The sequence below is a fragment of the Moschus berezovskii genome, chromosome 27, assembly GCF_049115385.1.
Source record: "Moschus berezovskii isolate FMDL1 chromosome 27, NW_MosBer_1.0, whole genome shotgun sequence".
NCBI classification, from domain to species: domain Eukaryota; kingdom Metazoa; phylum Chordata; class Mammalia; order Artiodactyla; family Moschidae; genus Moschus; species Moschus berezovskii.
Genome location: NC_142486.1, coordinates 26614443 through 26630648, shown reverse-complemented (window position 1 = coordinate 26630648; position 16206 = coordinate 26614443). Strand labels below are relative to the sequence as shown.

Sequence of the window (16206 nt, the reverse complement as noted above, 5' to 3'; positions counted from 1 at the left end):
GAAAAGAACCCTGCTGGTACCTTGACCTTGGGACTTACTAGCTCCCAGAATTATGAGAAAATAAGTTTCTCTTGTGTAATCTACTCAGCCTGTGGTACTTTGTCATGGTAGCCTGAGCAGGACTAAAACTTGGCTTGTGCATGATCTGAACCCAGGGCTGACCCCAAACCTGTATTCTTTTCCCACAAATGATCCTCCTTTGCCCTGTGCTGGGCCTGTAGTACAAGTGACCACATCCATTTAGGTCTCTGACCTGGCATTCACACTCAGCTTCCACTGGGTGGTCTCGCCAGGGAGCGCGTTTCTCCAGCAGGCATCGGTGCTGAGTTTTTGATCCCATGAAGAGCTTGTTGCATTTCCCAATGTGCCTGATGTTGGACAGTGATGAGATCAGATCCAGTCTCTGGATGGTGGAAGCTCCCTCCTATGGTGAATCAGAGGACTCCCTGGGAGAGTGCCATCCAGCCTTCTGCAGCGTCGTCCTGGGTGCGTCTGTGCTGAGTCTTACTAGGGGCCCGTTGTCTATCTGCTGACTTGATGGGCCTCAGGGGGGAACTGACTCAGGAAACCTGAATCACAGGTTTGTAACCTGTACCCCAAAGTCTTTGCTTAATGCCCAAGAACAAGCACTATCTTATGATATCTCATAAGACATACATATGATGTCTTATCAAAGACAGGGAGGAGAATGCCCCTTCCAACCATTGAGGCTTACCTGGGGCTCAGCATGACCAGGAAAGCCAGAAACGTTTGATGCAAGCCTGGAATGAAAATGAACAAATTCCTCCTCTTCTCTCTGCATTTTTTATGAAAGCTTTTAGTTCAGTTCAGTAGCTCAGTTATGTCCGACTCTTTGCGACCCCATGAATCACAGCACGCCAGGCCTGCTTGTTAAAATTAGGCCTGTGGCCCTGATGGGCTCAGAAGTATTTGAGCTGGTTTCCCTGGTCTTACAAGCAAGACTCTTGAGGGGCAAACAAGTTTCATTTCTCCAGGACCTGTTATCAGGCTCCCACCTCATTTAAACAGTTAGCTTTGGGATAGAAGGGCGCACAGGGTCCCTTTAAACTCAGTTCTGTCTCTCTCATGGTACCCGCCAGGCAGAGTGCTAGCTGCTGAGTTGGAGCATAGTAAACGTGTGTGAACGAGTTTGGCTAAATCTGCGTGGGTCCTGCTGTGGCACAGTGACTGCATTTTGTTTTCAGTCTTGACACGTGTGCTAATTTCTATCAACTGTGTCCACTATTTAAAAAACACAGATGCTCAAAAAGGATGCCAGTAGTTAAGGTGGTACTTAATTGCAGCCATGAAATTAAAAGACGCTTACTCCTTGGAAGGAAATTTATGACCAACCTGGATGACATATTGAAAAGCAGAGACATTACTTTGCCAACCAAGGTCCGTCTAGTCAAGGCTATGGTTTTTCCCGTGGTCATGTATGGATGTGAGAGTTGGACTGTGAAGAAAACTGAGCGCTGAAGAATTGATGCTTTTGAACTGTGGTGCTGGAGAAGACTCTTGAGAGTCCCTTGGACTGCAAGGAGATCCAACCAGTCCATTCGAGAGGAGATCAATCCTGGGTGTTCATTGGAAGGACTGATGCTAAAGCTGAAATTCCAATACTTTGGCCACCTCATGCAACGAGTTGACTCACTGGAAAAGAGTCTGATGCTAGGAGGGATTGACGGTGGGAGGAGACGGGGACGACAGAGAATGAGATGGCTGGATGTCATCACCGACTCGATGGACATGAGTTTGAGTGAACTCCGGGAGTTGGTGATGGACAGGGAGGCCTGGCATGCTGTGATTCATGGGGTCGCAAAGAGTCGGACACGACTGAGCGACTGAACTGAACTGAAGACAATGGCAACCTACTCCAGTACTCTTGCCTAGAAAATCCCATGGATGGAGGAGCCTGGTAGGCTGCAGTCCGTGGGGTCGCTAAGGGTCAGACACAACTGAGTGACTTCACTTTCACTTTTCACTTTCACACATCGGAGAAGGAAATGGCAACCCACTCCAGTGTTCTTGTCTGGAGAATTCCAGGGACGGGGGAGCCTGGTGGGCTGCCATCTATGGGGTCACACAGAGTTGGACACGACTGAAGTGACTTAGCAGTAGCAGCAACCTTTTACTTCCTGTATCTTCCTTTTGATAGACATTATCTAGGTTGCAGGATTACTTTGACTAAGGTGGGACTGTATTGTCTGATCCGTTCCATTCCCTTTCATTACGTCGCTCAGTCGTGTCCGACTCTTTGCGACCCCGTGGACTGTAGCCTACCAGGCTTCTCCGTCCATGGGATTCTCCAGGCAAGAATACCGGAGTGGGTTACTGTTTCCTTCTCCAGGGGATCTTCCCGACCCAGGGATCGAACCCGGGTCTCCCGCATTGGAGGCAGACGCTTTAACCTCTGAGCCACCAGGGAAGCCCCGTATTGTCTGATAGAGCTACTCTAAAACAGCACAGGTTTCTTGAATACAGGGACCTGGGATCGAATCCAGGCTTCAGCAATATCTGTGAAAACTTGGACAAGTTATTCAGTCTGTGCGGTCACCAGTGTCCCCATCTCTACAATGGGAATATTAGTAGTGCCTACCATAAAGTTGTTACAAGGGGTAAATGGAATGATGTGTGTATAGAGGTTAAGCCACTGCCTGAAACATGGTATGATGTTAACAAATCATTAGCCATTACTTAACAAGTAACTTAGTAAGTTACTACTAGTATTCATGACTATTCTGAATCTTGGTCAAATAATACTCCCATGGAATAAAGTTTGGAATAAACCAAAGGAATGAGAAATGTCTTTATCTCAGAGCAAGGAGGTTCTGAGTAATGATCCCCTCTAATGTTGTTGTACAGCTGAAAGTGTTGGTCGCTTAGTCATGTGTGACTCTTTGTGACCTCTTGGACTGTAGCCCGCCAGGCTCCTCTGTCCATGGAATTCTCCAGGTAAGAACCCTGGAGTGAGTAGCCACTCCCTTCTCCAGGGGATCTTCCTGACCCAGGGATCAAACCTGGGTCTCCTGCATTGCAAGTGGATTCTTTACCATCTGAGCCACCAGGGAGGCCCCAATATTGTTGTAATGTCACCTAAACAAATTCAGAAGTACTGGAATATTTAGTGAAGAGGGCTGAAGGCTGACTCAGAGGTAGTACCAGATACTGATGGTGAGTGTTTCTTTGCTTGGTGTCATGGACATCTCGAATGGAGCCCGGTACATAGTAGGGTCTCAGTAAATGATAGCTATTCGCTGTAATTATTGCAGATTCCTGGGATGTATTTGCAGACTTAGGGGGAGTATGTATCTTTTCGTTTCCAAGGCTGGACTGTTTGTATAATACATTTTAGTTCTATCAAGGTCTACCTTGGAGAGTATATTCACCACAACGGCGCTGTGTAACAAGTCAACCTGAAACTCAGTGGCTTGAGACAACAGGCACGTATTCTGTCTGTGAGTGAAGGTTGGCTCGGGGTTGGCTAATCGAGGCTGGACTTAGCTTCATGCTGTAGACTGGATCGGGTCTGCCTCGAGTGCCTCTCATCCCCCTTGGACCATCAGGCTACCTGGGGTATATCCTCCTGCGCTGACAGCAAAAGCACAAGAGGTCATGCTCAATCATGCACATACATTTCAAGCTTCCACGATGTCTTAACTGCTAATGGGCAAGCCCGAGTTCAGGGAGGAGGAAGCTTGCTCTGCAAAGAAATGCACGTGACCAGAGGGTGTGGCTCGAGGGAGTGGTGAAATGAGGGCCACTAATTCCATCTACCCAGTTCCCCACTTGGCTTCCCCACTTGAGTCACTGCAGTAGACGATACGAAAGGGCTCTCCTCGCTTTGCTTCTCGGTCCCCACTTTAAGATTCTAAAAGCTCTGCATTGTAGCATCTGAGCACGTTGCGAATTCCCCGCTGGTCTCTGGCAGCCTTTGCTCTGACAGACAGGAATTTACTTTACTGTAAAGCAAAGAGTCCCAGTTTAGACAGACGCGATGGATTAGGCAGACAGCATCATTGACCCGGTTCCACATCGTTAGCCTTTCCAATTAAGGAGGATGTTACTGAAAGTGAGACCTCACTGAGGTACCGTCATACCTTGAATCCTCTGGCCTGAGCCTCTGTAGGGAGAGTCTTATATCTCAAATGTGCATGGAGGGAGGGGAGTGTGAGTTTGTTGGCCAGTGAATCTTAAGTGTTCATGACATGGCTGTTTGTGAGTTACTTTGTTTGTCTTCTTGGCTAAGTAATTAACATGCTAAATAGATAGCATTTTTGCTTTTGTTTTTCCAGAAGCTTTTTAATGACTATTAATCCTCTAACCCTGCACCCAGAGGATCTCTGATCAAGGAACACCAAATTGTTGGTGCAGCACTCTACCCATGGATCAGGCTCTGGGTTTTGTCAACACGGATGTCAGAGGTTTCCTGTGGCTTCCCGGGAAGGTCTTTTCCAGTGAAGTAGTTCATGGGGTTCAGAATGGCATTCTCCCCTCTCCCCCGCCTCCCCCGTGGGATTCTGAGCAGTGAAGCATAAGCCCCAAACAACAGCCAAATGCGCTGTGAAGTACAGCTTAATTAATCTGGGCATTCACCCAACACCCCATCCAATGCTTTGCAAGGACCTGGCTTTAAAAAATGAAGCTAATGTCTGAGAAGCCGCTTCTTATCTTCCAGTCAAAATCTGGTTGCTGGGATCAGAATAAAGAGAGGGACAGACAGACACACAGAGACTGACTTGAGCTGAAGCACAGACTTGCGTGCTGTCTGTCACTAAACATAGCGTGGATCTGACCCATGCTGCCCAACGTGGACCAGGACCATGGTCTTGCCTCCCAGACTAGAATGGGCCCTGTGCAGTGTACTGGTCCTGACCCTGGGAGACTGGGAGCACAAGGTTCGCTCTCTCTGCAGACAAGTGATACAGGAGCTGGCTGGGGGCACCCATGAAGGATGCTAAAATAATGAGCCTCACTTGAACAAAGAATGGTTCAGCCAAGGTTCTTCCCCATTGTAGTGGCTACTTCTTTCCCCTTGAGAAGGAGCTGGTAAGAGTTTGAAGACAGAAGGCTGAAGTATTTCTTACAAGACTTCTTCAAGGCTGTTGTTGTTGTTGTTTTAATATTTATTTGTGTGGCTGTGTTGGGTCTTAGTTGGGGCACGTGGGATCTTCCTTGCATCATGCAGGCTCTTTCGCACATGGACTCTCTAGTGTTGATCTTGGTTCCTTCCCCCAGCAGGGATCGAACCCTCGTCCCCCTGCATTGCAAGGTGGATTCTTAACCGCTGGACCATCAGGGAAGTCTTTCTCTGAGTTTCTTTGTGGGCCAAGGCTGCAGTGTGGGGCGAGGGGGAAAAACGCCCCTCAATATCTTCATGGTCACGAGGGATGTTCAGGGCCAGGGTGGAGTGTGAAAATGAGAGGGAGATGTCGTCTTGGCACTAACCTCTGAGCGGCACCATTGAAGAGACGCTGGGAATTAGAACTGGAGTTGGGAGAGAAGAGCCCCTTGTCTTGAAGGAAAGGTCAGAACAGACCAGAAAGCACAGCGTTCCTGGGGTCAGGTGTCTGACGCTCATCAGAACTAGGCATCGTTATAAAGATGCCACCGAGGAGCAGTGATCGGGAAAGTGAGTGACTGTTACTTAGGATGGTGTGGGCTTTAGATGTTTCAGTCTCTCTACACTTTCTTTTCTTTTTTTTAAATTATGAAAAGAACACTTATCATGAGGTCTGTCCTCTGACCCAAACTTTCAGCGTACAGTGCCATGTTGTTAACTCTAGGCTCTGTGGCATACAGCAGATCTCTGGAGCTTATCTGGCTAGTGGGACTGAAACTTTGTACCTGATACATAGCATCTCCCCCTTTCCCTCTCCTTCCAGCCCCTGCCAACCACCCTTCTACTCTGCTTCTCTGAGAGTTTATTTTAGTTGCCTCATAAAAGTGGAATTATGACAACTGTACTCCCATGATCCTGGAAGCCAAATTCTTAATAGCCAAAACATGAAAACAACCGGTATGTCCATTGACAGGTGAATAAAGAAAATATGCTGTGTATATATATGTGCTGCCTGCGTGCTCAGTCACTCAGTCGTGTCTGACTCTTTGTGACCCCATGGACTGTAGCCTGCCAGTCTCCTCTGTCCATGGGATTTTCCAGGCAAGAATACTGGAGTGGGTTGCCATTTCCCCCTCCAGGGGCTCTTCCTACCCAGGGATGGATCAAACCTAAATCTCCTGCGGCTCCTGCAATGGCAGGCAGATTTTTTACCACTGAGTCACCTGGGAAGCCCCATATATATACACAGTGGAATATTATTCAGCCTTCAAACAAGAAGGAAATCCTGCCATTTGTAACAACACGGGTGAACCCTGAGGCCGTTGTGCTAAGTAAAATAAGCCTGTCACAGAAAGACAAATAAGGCATGATTTCTGCATTTCCTTCTTATTCACAGCAGAGACCAGGGGGCTGGGGCGCATTTGCATGCTTTCTGGAAGCCTGTGTTGGAAAATCTGCTTGGATAAAGCAAAGCTTCCAATTGAGTTTGCCCTTCGGGGCTCTAAAATCGTGCCCATTCTCAGACAGAGGCAGCTCGAGGTTACTTTCCCAGAATCATGAATCCAAGATGATTAAGTGCGGAGCCAACATAGTCCAGACAGAAATAGCCTTTATGTGCTGAGCTTCCTGTTTTCTTTGGAATCCACTTGCTGAAAACCGCTACCTCCTCTCCAGGCGTCCCTTCCTCCTCTGTACCCACCCTGCCCCCACCCTGGAGTTCACATTTAATGACCCGAGAGAATTTACCACCGAGCATTTCCAGTCAATTGGCTTTTGTCGCAAGTGAATGAATGGGACTTTCTCTGGCCTTCTCTCTCCTGAAAGGAATCTTCCGCAGCCCATTGGAATGTGCCACACAGACCGGGAATTAAGCTCGTTCTTTTCCCTCTGTCTCATGCCTTCCCTCATTCTTTCCCAGATCAGACACAGAGTGGTGGCCTTGCCCCTCATGGGGACTTTATATTCTTTCAGGTTTATTTCTAATCCTCTTGTGGACCCATCTTCCCCTTCCCATCGATGATTTGAACACACTTTGAGATGCTCTGCGAGGGGGCTTTGTTTGTTCTTTCTTTACCCTTGCACTTCATCTTCTTGCGTGATCTCCTGCGGGTGTCCCTGCAACCTCCTAGTGAAAGATTTTATTTTACTTCCTCATGTGGGTGTGGGAGGAGGTCGAGAATGTCACATGGGATGGGGACAGAATGGGGCCACCCTCCCTGTGCGGTTGCTTGAGCACTGCAGAGGTACAGCTTTGTTTTCAAGTGAGGCTGAGGTAGTAGGTTACATTTCCCCACCACTCACATGCATTTTCTCCTTTTTTTTCCCACAGGACCCACAACCAAGCCCAGTGATCACTCTGGAGACCCAGGTGAGTACCTCCCCATGGTCTCTGTCACCTTCTCTGCCCTGATGCTCCGGAACCACCTCTCCAGGGAGCGTTTATCAACATCCTCTTGGCTCCAGGACTCAGAAAAACAGGACAGACACATAACGGCTGTCTCGCTGCCCTGTTGAGACGTTGTGTGTGAACCCAGGTTCTGAAAGCACCATGGGAAGAATCAGACTTGTTTTTCTGAGTTTTCCTCCACCCAGTGGTCACGAGGAGGTGAACACAGAGATCAGAGGCAGGGAGGAGTCATGCAGTGAGGGGTGGCTGCTCCTTCATGCCTCGGGTTTGGAAAACTCTCTGCCTTGGGCAGTTAGTTGCATCCTTGTGTCTGCTTGTGCATCGGGCCATTCTGAGGCATCTGAATCACAGTGGTGTTCCTGTGTGGGGCGGGTGACCAGTGGACCTTGTAAGGAGGGCCCTTACTTCTTCTGCTTTCCTGGGCAGCTGTGAGTCCAGCAGACTCAGGTGGAGCGCTGGAGCTGTGTCTTCTGGCCCTGAGGGACCCTGACCCACTCAGCCCCCGTCTCCCCGTCTGGAATGTAGTTACCACAGGAATAGCCCTGCAGGGCTGTGATAAGGGTGGCAGGGCAGGGTGTCTGTGAAGTCATCAGTTCAGTTCAGTTCAGTTCAGTCGCTCAGTTGTGTCCGACTCTCCGCGACCCCATGAATCAGTACACGCTAAATGCTTGTGAGTGTTAGCTTTTGAAACCAGTGCAATGCTTCCCTTTCTGATGGGACTTACAGGAGGTGTATCTTTGGTTCTTGTTTTTCTTTTAAACTTCTTATCTTGTATTGGGGTATAGCTGATTATCCAAAAATGTGATAGTTTCAGGTGAACAGTGAAGGGGCTTAGCCGTACAGATCCATGTGTCCATTCTCCCCCAAACTCCCCTCCCATCCAGGCTGCCACATAACGCTGAGCAGAGCTCCCCGTGCTCTACAGGAGGTCCCTGTTGTTTATCCATTTTAAATACAGCAGTGTGATATGTCCATCCCAAACTCCCTAACCATCCCTTCCCACTGGCAACCGCAAGTGCGTTTCCTAAGTCTGTGAACCTAAGGAGGTGTATCTTTGGATTGATCATTTCCTTAGCTCTCTGGATTGGTCAGATACTAAAGAGAGAAGACAGGGTGCATCCCAGCCAGCACCCCACAGCTAACAGAGTGTGAGACAGGGGAACGAATGTAGCTGAACTTCTCAAGGCTCTTCAGTGACTCCTGCAGCTCCAGGGACCACCTACCTCCCACTCTTTACCCTCATCACAAGCATCTCTGCCCTGTCTTCCCCAGGGGAGTGAGAGGCAAGCCCACCCTACTCCTCCTTCCTTCGTGGAAGGCCAGAAGTTTTGAGGAAAGTGGATTCTCAGGGTTCCTTTGGGCTCTTTTGTACTCTCCTCACCTCCATTTACTTAGTTGGCTTCAGAAGTATTAACTGCTCAGTTGTGTCCGACTCTACGGCCCCATGGGCTGTAGCCCACCAGGCTCCTCTGTCCATGGAATTCTCCAGGCAAGAATACTGGAGTGGGTTATCATTCCTTTGTCCAGGGGATCTTCCCAACCCAGAGATCGAACCCGGGTCTCCCTCATTGCAGGCAGATTCTTCACTATCTGAACTGCCAGGGAAGCCCAGTTGACTTCAGGGATGGCCAGAAAACAGCCAGCATGAAGGAGCAGTGGTGGGATTTTAAGGGGATAAACACCCAATTTTAGCTCCTGTTTGGCCAGCCTCTCCTCTGCCTTTTCCCAAACTCCTGCCAGTCAGGAGGTGATGTGACTGTCACCTCAGTCACGTTTGCCACATGTGAATTGTATATTTTGTTTATCCTAAATCACCTACAATACATTTTCCCTGATATTAACTTGTTTTACTTTCAGAAGTGAAAGTGAAGTTGCTCAGTCGTGTCCAACTCTTTGTGACCCCGTGGACTGTAGCCTACCAGGCTCCTCTGTCCGTGGGATTCTCCAGGCAAGAGTACTGGAGTGGGTTGCCATTTACCCTAAACTGATGATTCCCAATCAGGAGTGTCTTTGACCTTCAGAGGATGTTTGGCAATGTCTGAAGATATTTTTGGTTATCTCACCTTGGAGGGGGTTCCCTACTAGCATCTAGTGGATAGCGACCAGAGAGGCTGCTAAATATCCTACAAGGCACAGGACACCCCCACAGGAAAAATTATCTTGCCTGAAATGTCGGTAGGGCCGAAGTTGAGAAATGCTATCTCAGGGAACAATATTGGTGAAATTACAAGTTTGATGAGCCAGTTATGTTTTTTATTTTTTTGTGAAACTTTTAATATTGAATTAATAAAATTAAAAAGCTCCTTTGGGTGCCCTTTAAACTCATCACAGCATCCTCTCAGGTTTATGTGCATTGCGCTTTGGGAAATGTGTCTCTCCCCGGTCTACCCCATAAATTATGAGATGCTGGCCCTTCTCTATCAGTCTTTCCCCAGAGAGAAAATTTATGACTCAGAAAACCCCTGAGCACGTAGTCTGCACCCAGAATTCTGGAAGCCAATCTGGGATGCAGTAGCCTAGATGGTTCTAGATGGTTCTGGATGGTTCTGTCCTTGCCCCAGCTGCATCTTTCACTATGTAAATTGCGCCACCGGTTCTGCAAAACCTCCATGGGAAGGAACAGTCTGTGTGCCCTGGCTGTGGCCAGTACGTTGTGCGTGACAGTTCCCCCACGGACGCAGTGACCTCTCCCACAGTTATGTCCGTGGGCCCCAGGTACCTGAGCCCTGGTTTGCCAGGTGAGCCAGCTGTGGCATGAGGCTGGCTTTCTGCACTGGTGCCGTGTCACTGGGGAAATGACTCAATTTGTCTCCAGACAACAGTCCATCAGTCTCATCTGGCGCTCGGTCTTTGGGGAGCCATAGGATACTGTTGTGTTTCCCCGAGTTCTGATCTCTGATGTTAAAGAGATGTTGGAACCCAACCAAAGTGCAAATGTGTTCTTTGTAACTGTTGGCACAAGGCCGTGGCCAGCTTTGACTCTGTGCTGGGCCTCAGCCCATCGTGGGACTCACGAGGGGATCTTCTTTAGCTGCCTGCAGGCAGGGCAGATGGGCGGGGCAGAAGAGAGGTTTCCTGGCAGAATGTTGGTGCCCCAAATATCGCCCATATGGCCCGAGCAAGATGGCAGATGTGGCCGAGCGTGGAAGAGCCAGCCAGGCAGAGGTGAGGGGAGGATGTGCTCTGAGCCCTGGGTCACTGCCCCCTGCCCGCCCTCACCCCTTCCTGCCCCAGTGCCCTTTGCTCCCAAGAAAGGCGTCACCTGCTCCGTCCTGGAACACGGATGCCACAGGTGGACCTGACTTCAAGATTTCGTTGTGAGCTCTGTCCGTATATCAGGCCGCAAAATGGCATGGCTTGCCCAGGGCTCAGCCTGCATCGGGACGTTGGGCCAGCTGGGGGCCCGTCCCTCCACGCAGCCTCTGTCTCCCTGGTACTCACTGCCTCGGCCCCCACCCAGTGTTCCCAGGCAGCTGTGCCCAGCTGGGGGAGATGCTTTGATTGGCTGCGGAGACCTCTTCTGCTCTCTGCAGTCAGCACAGCAAAACTTCACATCTGTTGGCCTCAGCAGGACTTTCTCTGCTTAACAGCCAGATTAATGAATGAAGAAGTTGAATAATCCCTCGGGTCCGTTTCCTCTCGGCAGGCTGTCCCTGGGGGTATGGAGGACTCCCTGACTTGCGGTGGTGAATGCCTTTCGGGTCTCCAGATGGTGGTTACCCAGGAACCAAGTGATCTAGAGATTCAAATAGAATGTCTGAAAGGAGTGTGAATTTGGTTAGCAGTGCTGGTGTGGTCCCCACTCTTACTGACCTTTACCATTTGCCAAGAACTGATTTCCCCCACTGAATCCTCAAATGCCATATGTCTTTTCATGATATCCAACTTCCAGATGAGGACCCTAAGGGTCAGAGAGGTTAAGTAACTTGTCCAGAGACACACATGACCTAGCATCGGTGAGTGTCAGACTTGGGGCCGTATGACATCGGAATCTATCTTCTCAACCTCTCTCCTGTTTTTCCACAAAAAAATTTAAAAAAAAAATTGCTTTGGCATTGACAGAGGATGAGATGGTTGGATGGCGTCACTGACTCAATGGACATGAGTTTGAGCAAGCTCTGGGAGTTGGTGATGGATAGGGAAGCCTGGCGTGCTGCAGTCCATGGGGTCTCAAAGAGTTGGACACGACTGAGCGATTGAACTGAACTGAACCAGTAGAAAGACTTGCTAATGCTCAGAAAAGCTGGAGGGATGAGCTTGATGTATGCGCCCCAAGGTCAGTATAGATGGATAGTGCTTTGTACAATTTTCTGCAGATGTACTTAGGTAAGTAGGTAAAGGAATGACGGATAGATGGGTAGGTAGTTGTATAAATAAATAGAGATAATGCTTCCGGCGATGCCTAATTCTTTGACAGGTTGCCACTAGGCTTGTGAGTAAAAGGGTTTAAGCAATGGACCCAACAGAAAATTTATTTTAAAAACAACAAAAATGAAACATCTTCCTGTGCAGCAATAGTGTTTTGGTGAATTTGAATGCTCATTATTAACTTTTCCCAGGTGGCGCAGTGGTAAAGAATCTGCCTGCCAATGCAGGAGACATGGGTTCAATGCCTGGGTTGGGAAGCTCCCATGGAGTAGGAAATAAATGCTCATTGTTTGATTCTGTCTTTCTCATTGATCCCCAAGACAGTTCATCATTTCTGAACCCACTCCTGTTGGCAAAATCTCTCGTCATTTAATTTTAGTGTCTCTGCTTCCCTTCCTGTAACCCCCACCACTCCAGCATCATCACTGTCAATTAGTTCATGGCCTCAGCGCCAACCCTGAGATCCCCTGGGAGTGGAAATAAAGGAACTCTTCAGTAGAGTGAAGATACATCAGTCTGCGTCTCTGTGAGACTGGCTCTCCTTGGAGGGGAGCAAACCTTCCTTAACTCTGAGATTCCTCTCCGGGTCTGAAGATCAAGGGCATCAGGAGGAAAGCTCCTGACTGCTCGGCCTTCAACAACCTACCCGGTCCTTGAATTTCTTTGGTCAGCGAACAGAAGGTACAAGAGCAGGGAGTTACATTCACATTATTTAGATAGTGCTGGGGTCACTGAGGATGTGAACAAAGCTCCCGAAGAAAACAAGCGGTGGGTGGAAGGAAATCAGTCCAGAATTCATCCATTTATCCAGGTAGTTACCCAGCAGATAGTTCGGGGTCCAAGAGGAGGCCTGGCCTTGATGCTAAAGATACAGCAATGAACAGGACAGAAGGAGCCTTGCCCATGGAGCCCCGATTCTGCCTGGGGGAGTCAGTGAATTTAGGAACAAGTAAAAACGCCCATACTTTCAAGGAGTGTTGAATAAATAAAAGCACCACCAGTGTGTCTGTAAGTGGGAGTGGCCGGACACCTCAAGGGGGAGGGTGCTCAGGGAAGTCACTTTCTAGAGGTGAGTTGCAAGCTCAGGAGGTGACAGTTGAGCTGAGAGCTTACAGTGGGAAGAGTTAACTAGGCACAGAGGTGGCCCTCATCCTGTTTGGAGAGTTTTTCATATTACATCTGGAGTGAAGTGAAGGTGGCTCAGTCATGCCCAACTCTTTACGACCCCATGGACTATCCAGTCCATGCAATTCTCCAGGCCAGAATACTGGAGTGGGTAGCCTTTCCCTTCTCCAGGGGATCTTCCCAACCCAGGGATCAAACCCAGGTCTCCCACACTGCAGACAGATTCTTTCCCATTACCTCTGGGTTCCTGTAAAAATGGTGCCAATTTTCCTTAGAATCAAGTGTTAGCTCCTTGGAGCTCTTTCGATGCCTTTGTAGCATTAGAACGTCAGGATGAATAAGGAATTACCTTTCTCAGGTAAGGGTGAAGGGCAAGAACTGAGGTGGGACCCAGGGAGAGTGGCTTAAAGTGGGGGCTGTCAGGTCAGACTAATGTCTGGAGTGAGCATTTTGACAGGGAACTCCTGACCCGAGCAGTGCTGATCCTGGGACTTCCATGAAAAATCAGCTAATCGTCATCATCAGCTAATGAGCTGGCTTGAGTTCAGCTGAATTGAAGTCTAGTGGTTCACACCTTGGGGGCAGTTTCACTACCTTCACGCCTGGGGACATTTGTTGATGTCTGGAGACATGTTTGATTGTTAAACTCGGGGACTGGCATCTTGTGGGCCTGCTGCGTCTTGTGGGTAGAGGGCAGGGATGGTGGTAAACACCCCACCAGGCGTGCAGTCGCGAGTGTCAGTAGTGTCAAGCGTGAGAAGGGCTGGTGTAACCTCAGTTGCTATGTGGACAGCTTAGTTTACAAAGACAGCCCCGGCCACGTAATTGTGACCGTGTAGAAGGGCATAATTTGTTCCTTCCTTGGTGTTCTCTTTGTTTGTGTTCAAACATCACCCTCTCTGGTTAATATCAGACCTCCGCCTCCAGGCGCTTGGCCATGACACAGCCACGCCGCAAAGCCTCTAGGTCTGAGTTGCCAGAGAGTGACTGCACGCAGGGTAATGACTCACACTTCTGAGCGTGTGCGCCGAGTGGGAAATGGAAAACACCTCTCAGAGAGGCTTCCTGAGAGATGGGAGGGCCCAGCAGTGCAGAGAATATACAGCATTTTTTTTTTTTTTTTGAGTTAAAATGCTTAGCTATTTGGCTGGATTTGGAGAGGGTTGGGCCAGGGCTTTTGGACCAATGGAGCAAGACTTGTGAAAAACTCAGCTTTCAGTCCCAGTCCCTCTTTCAGAGGCAGACCACAGCCTCCTCTGTGCAAACTTCTTTCTCCCGAAGCTGTTCCCCGACTCCCAGGATTAAAGCAATTGCTGTCTCCTCGCCTGGCTTCCAGCTCTGGGCTTCGATTAACCTTTTCCTCCATGGAGAGCATTTTGGGGAGTAATCAGGAGCCTCTGAATGGCTCTTACCTGAATCTCCAGCCCATTAATTCTTATGGTGCCCGGCATCTGTTGAGAAGACAGTGAGGGAAAATTGCTTCGCAGCCCATCTGCTTTCCTCCTGCCAGCCTCCTTGGGGGAGCAGTACCTCTCTGGAGCAGACAGGGCTGGTTTTGGAACCAGCCAAATCCCTCCACCACGGTCTTTTCCTCTAGTTCTGATTTGTCGGGTCTTTAATTAGCCTTGGTGGGAGGGGTGGGACAAGGAGGTGACCATTTGGGCCCCTGCCCGGGCCAGGACTTGGCTCGCCAGGCAGGGAGGCCGGACCGGGCAGGAGAAACATTCTCAGAGAGGGTTTGCGGTCCTATGGCCATGGTGCTGCCCTAGTCTGCATGACTCAGGGCACATGAATTGATGCAATATTCCACAAATAGCCAGCAAGTTCTGCAAAGGGTAGCTACATGCACGATTTTGAAAAATAGATCGTATTGAGGTCATTATTCCTCTGTTCTTGGTGGGAGATGACTTCTTCCAAGACATTGAAAGTGTGAATTTTAGCCCTTGACTGAGAACACTTCAAACTGTTGCTCTTGTCAATAATGACCAGTGTATTGACACAGCAGCTGTACGTTCACTCTGAGCTGAGAACCACCCATATAATTGTGCATTTAGTACTTTTAGCCAGCGTTCTCTAAGCACTGCTAACGTGGGCTGGGCAGTTTTCTAAGTAAGCTCTTTACACGGATTCACTCACTCAGATTTCACAGCTGTCTCCTGTGAGATAGTGCTGTCATCCCCTTTTACAGACGAGAAACTGAGGCATAACCAGTCAGGCTGCTTGTCCGATAGCTAACACGTGGAGCGGCGGAATTTGCACCTGGCAGTCTGACTTTCATTTATCAAGAAATATGTGGCACTAGTGGTCATGTATGGATGTGAGAGTTGGACTGTGAATAAAGCTGATTGCCGAAGAATTGATGCTTTTGAACTGTGGTGCTGGACTTCTCCAGAGAGTCCCTTAGAGCGCAAGGAGATCCAACCAGTCTATTCTAAAGGAGATCAATCCTGGGTGTTCATTGGAAGGGCTGATGCTGAAGCTGAAACTCCAATACTTTGGCCACCTCATACGACGAGTTGACTCACTGGAAAAGACTCTGATGGGAGGGATTGGGGGCAGGAGGAGAAGGGGACGACAGAGGATGAGATGGCTGGATGGCATCACCGACTCGATGGACATGAGTTTGAGTGAACTCTGGGAGTTGGTGATGGACAGGGAGGCCTGGCGTGCTGTGATTCATGGGGTTGCAAAGAGTTGGACACGATTGAGCGACTGAACTGAACTGAACTGAACTGAGTGGTAAACAACCTGCCTGCCAGTGCAGGAGACATCAGAGATGAGGGTTCAATCCCTGGATCAGGAAGATCCCCTGGAGGAGGGCATGGCAACCCTCTCCAGTATTTTTTACCTGGAGAATCCCATGGACAGAGGAGCCTTGCAAGCTGTAGTCCATGGTGTTGCAAAGAGTTGGGCGTGACTGAAGCGACTCAGCACATAGCACGCACGTGTGGTGTATGTACGTCAGTGTACAGTCAGCACTCTCTGAATTCTCCATGTTCAGATTCAGCCAACCGTGGATCAAAACTATCTGAAAAAAACTTCCAGAAAGTTCTAAAAAGCAAAACTTGAATTTGCCACATGCTGACAGCTATTTGTGTAGCATTTACCTTGTATTAGGTAATATAAGTAATCTAAGGTGATTTAAGGGATATGAGAGGGAGGATGTGTGTAAGTTATATGCAAATACTGTGCCATTTTATATAAGGGACTTGAGACGCTATGGATCTTGGTCTCTGTGGGGAGG

General features: G+C 49.0%; 1 protein-coding gene across 1 annotated transcript in view; it reads left to right on the top strand.

Annotated features, from left to right (window-relative positions):
* The window catches only part of XYLT1 (xylosyltransferase 1), a 355532-nt gene that overhangs the window by 97005 nt on the left and 242321 nt on the right, over positions 1–16206 (top strand). Inside the window, exon 2 of the mRNA XM_055409561.2 lies at positions 7392–7430. Coding sequence (XP_055265536.2) covers positions 7392–7430 — 39 coding nt within the window. The remainder of the gene's footprint in view (positions 1–7391; positions 7431–16206) is intronic.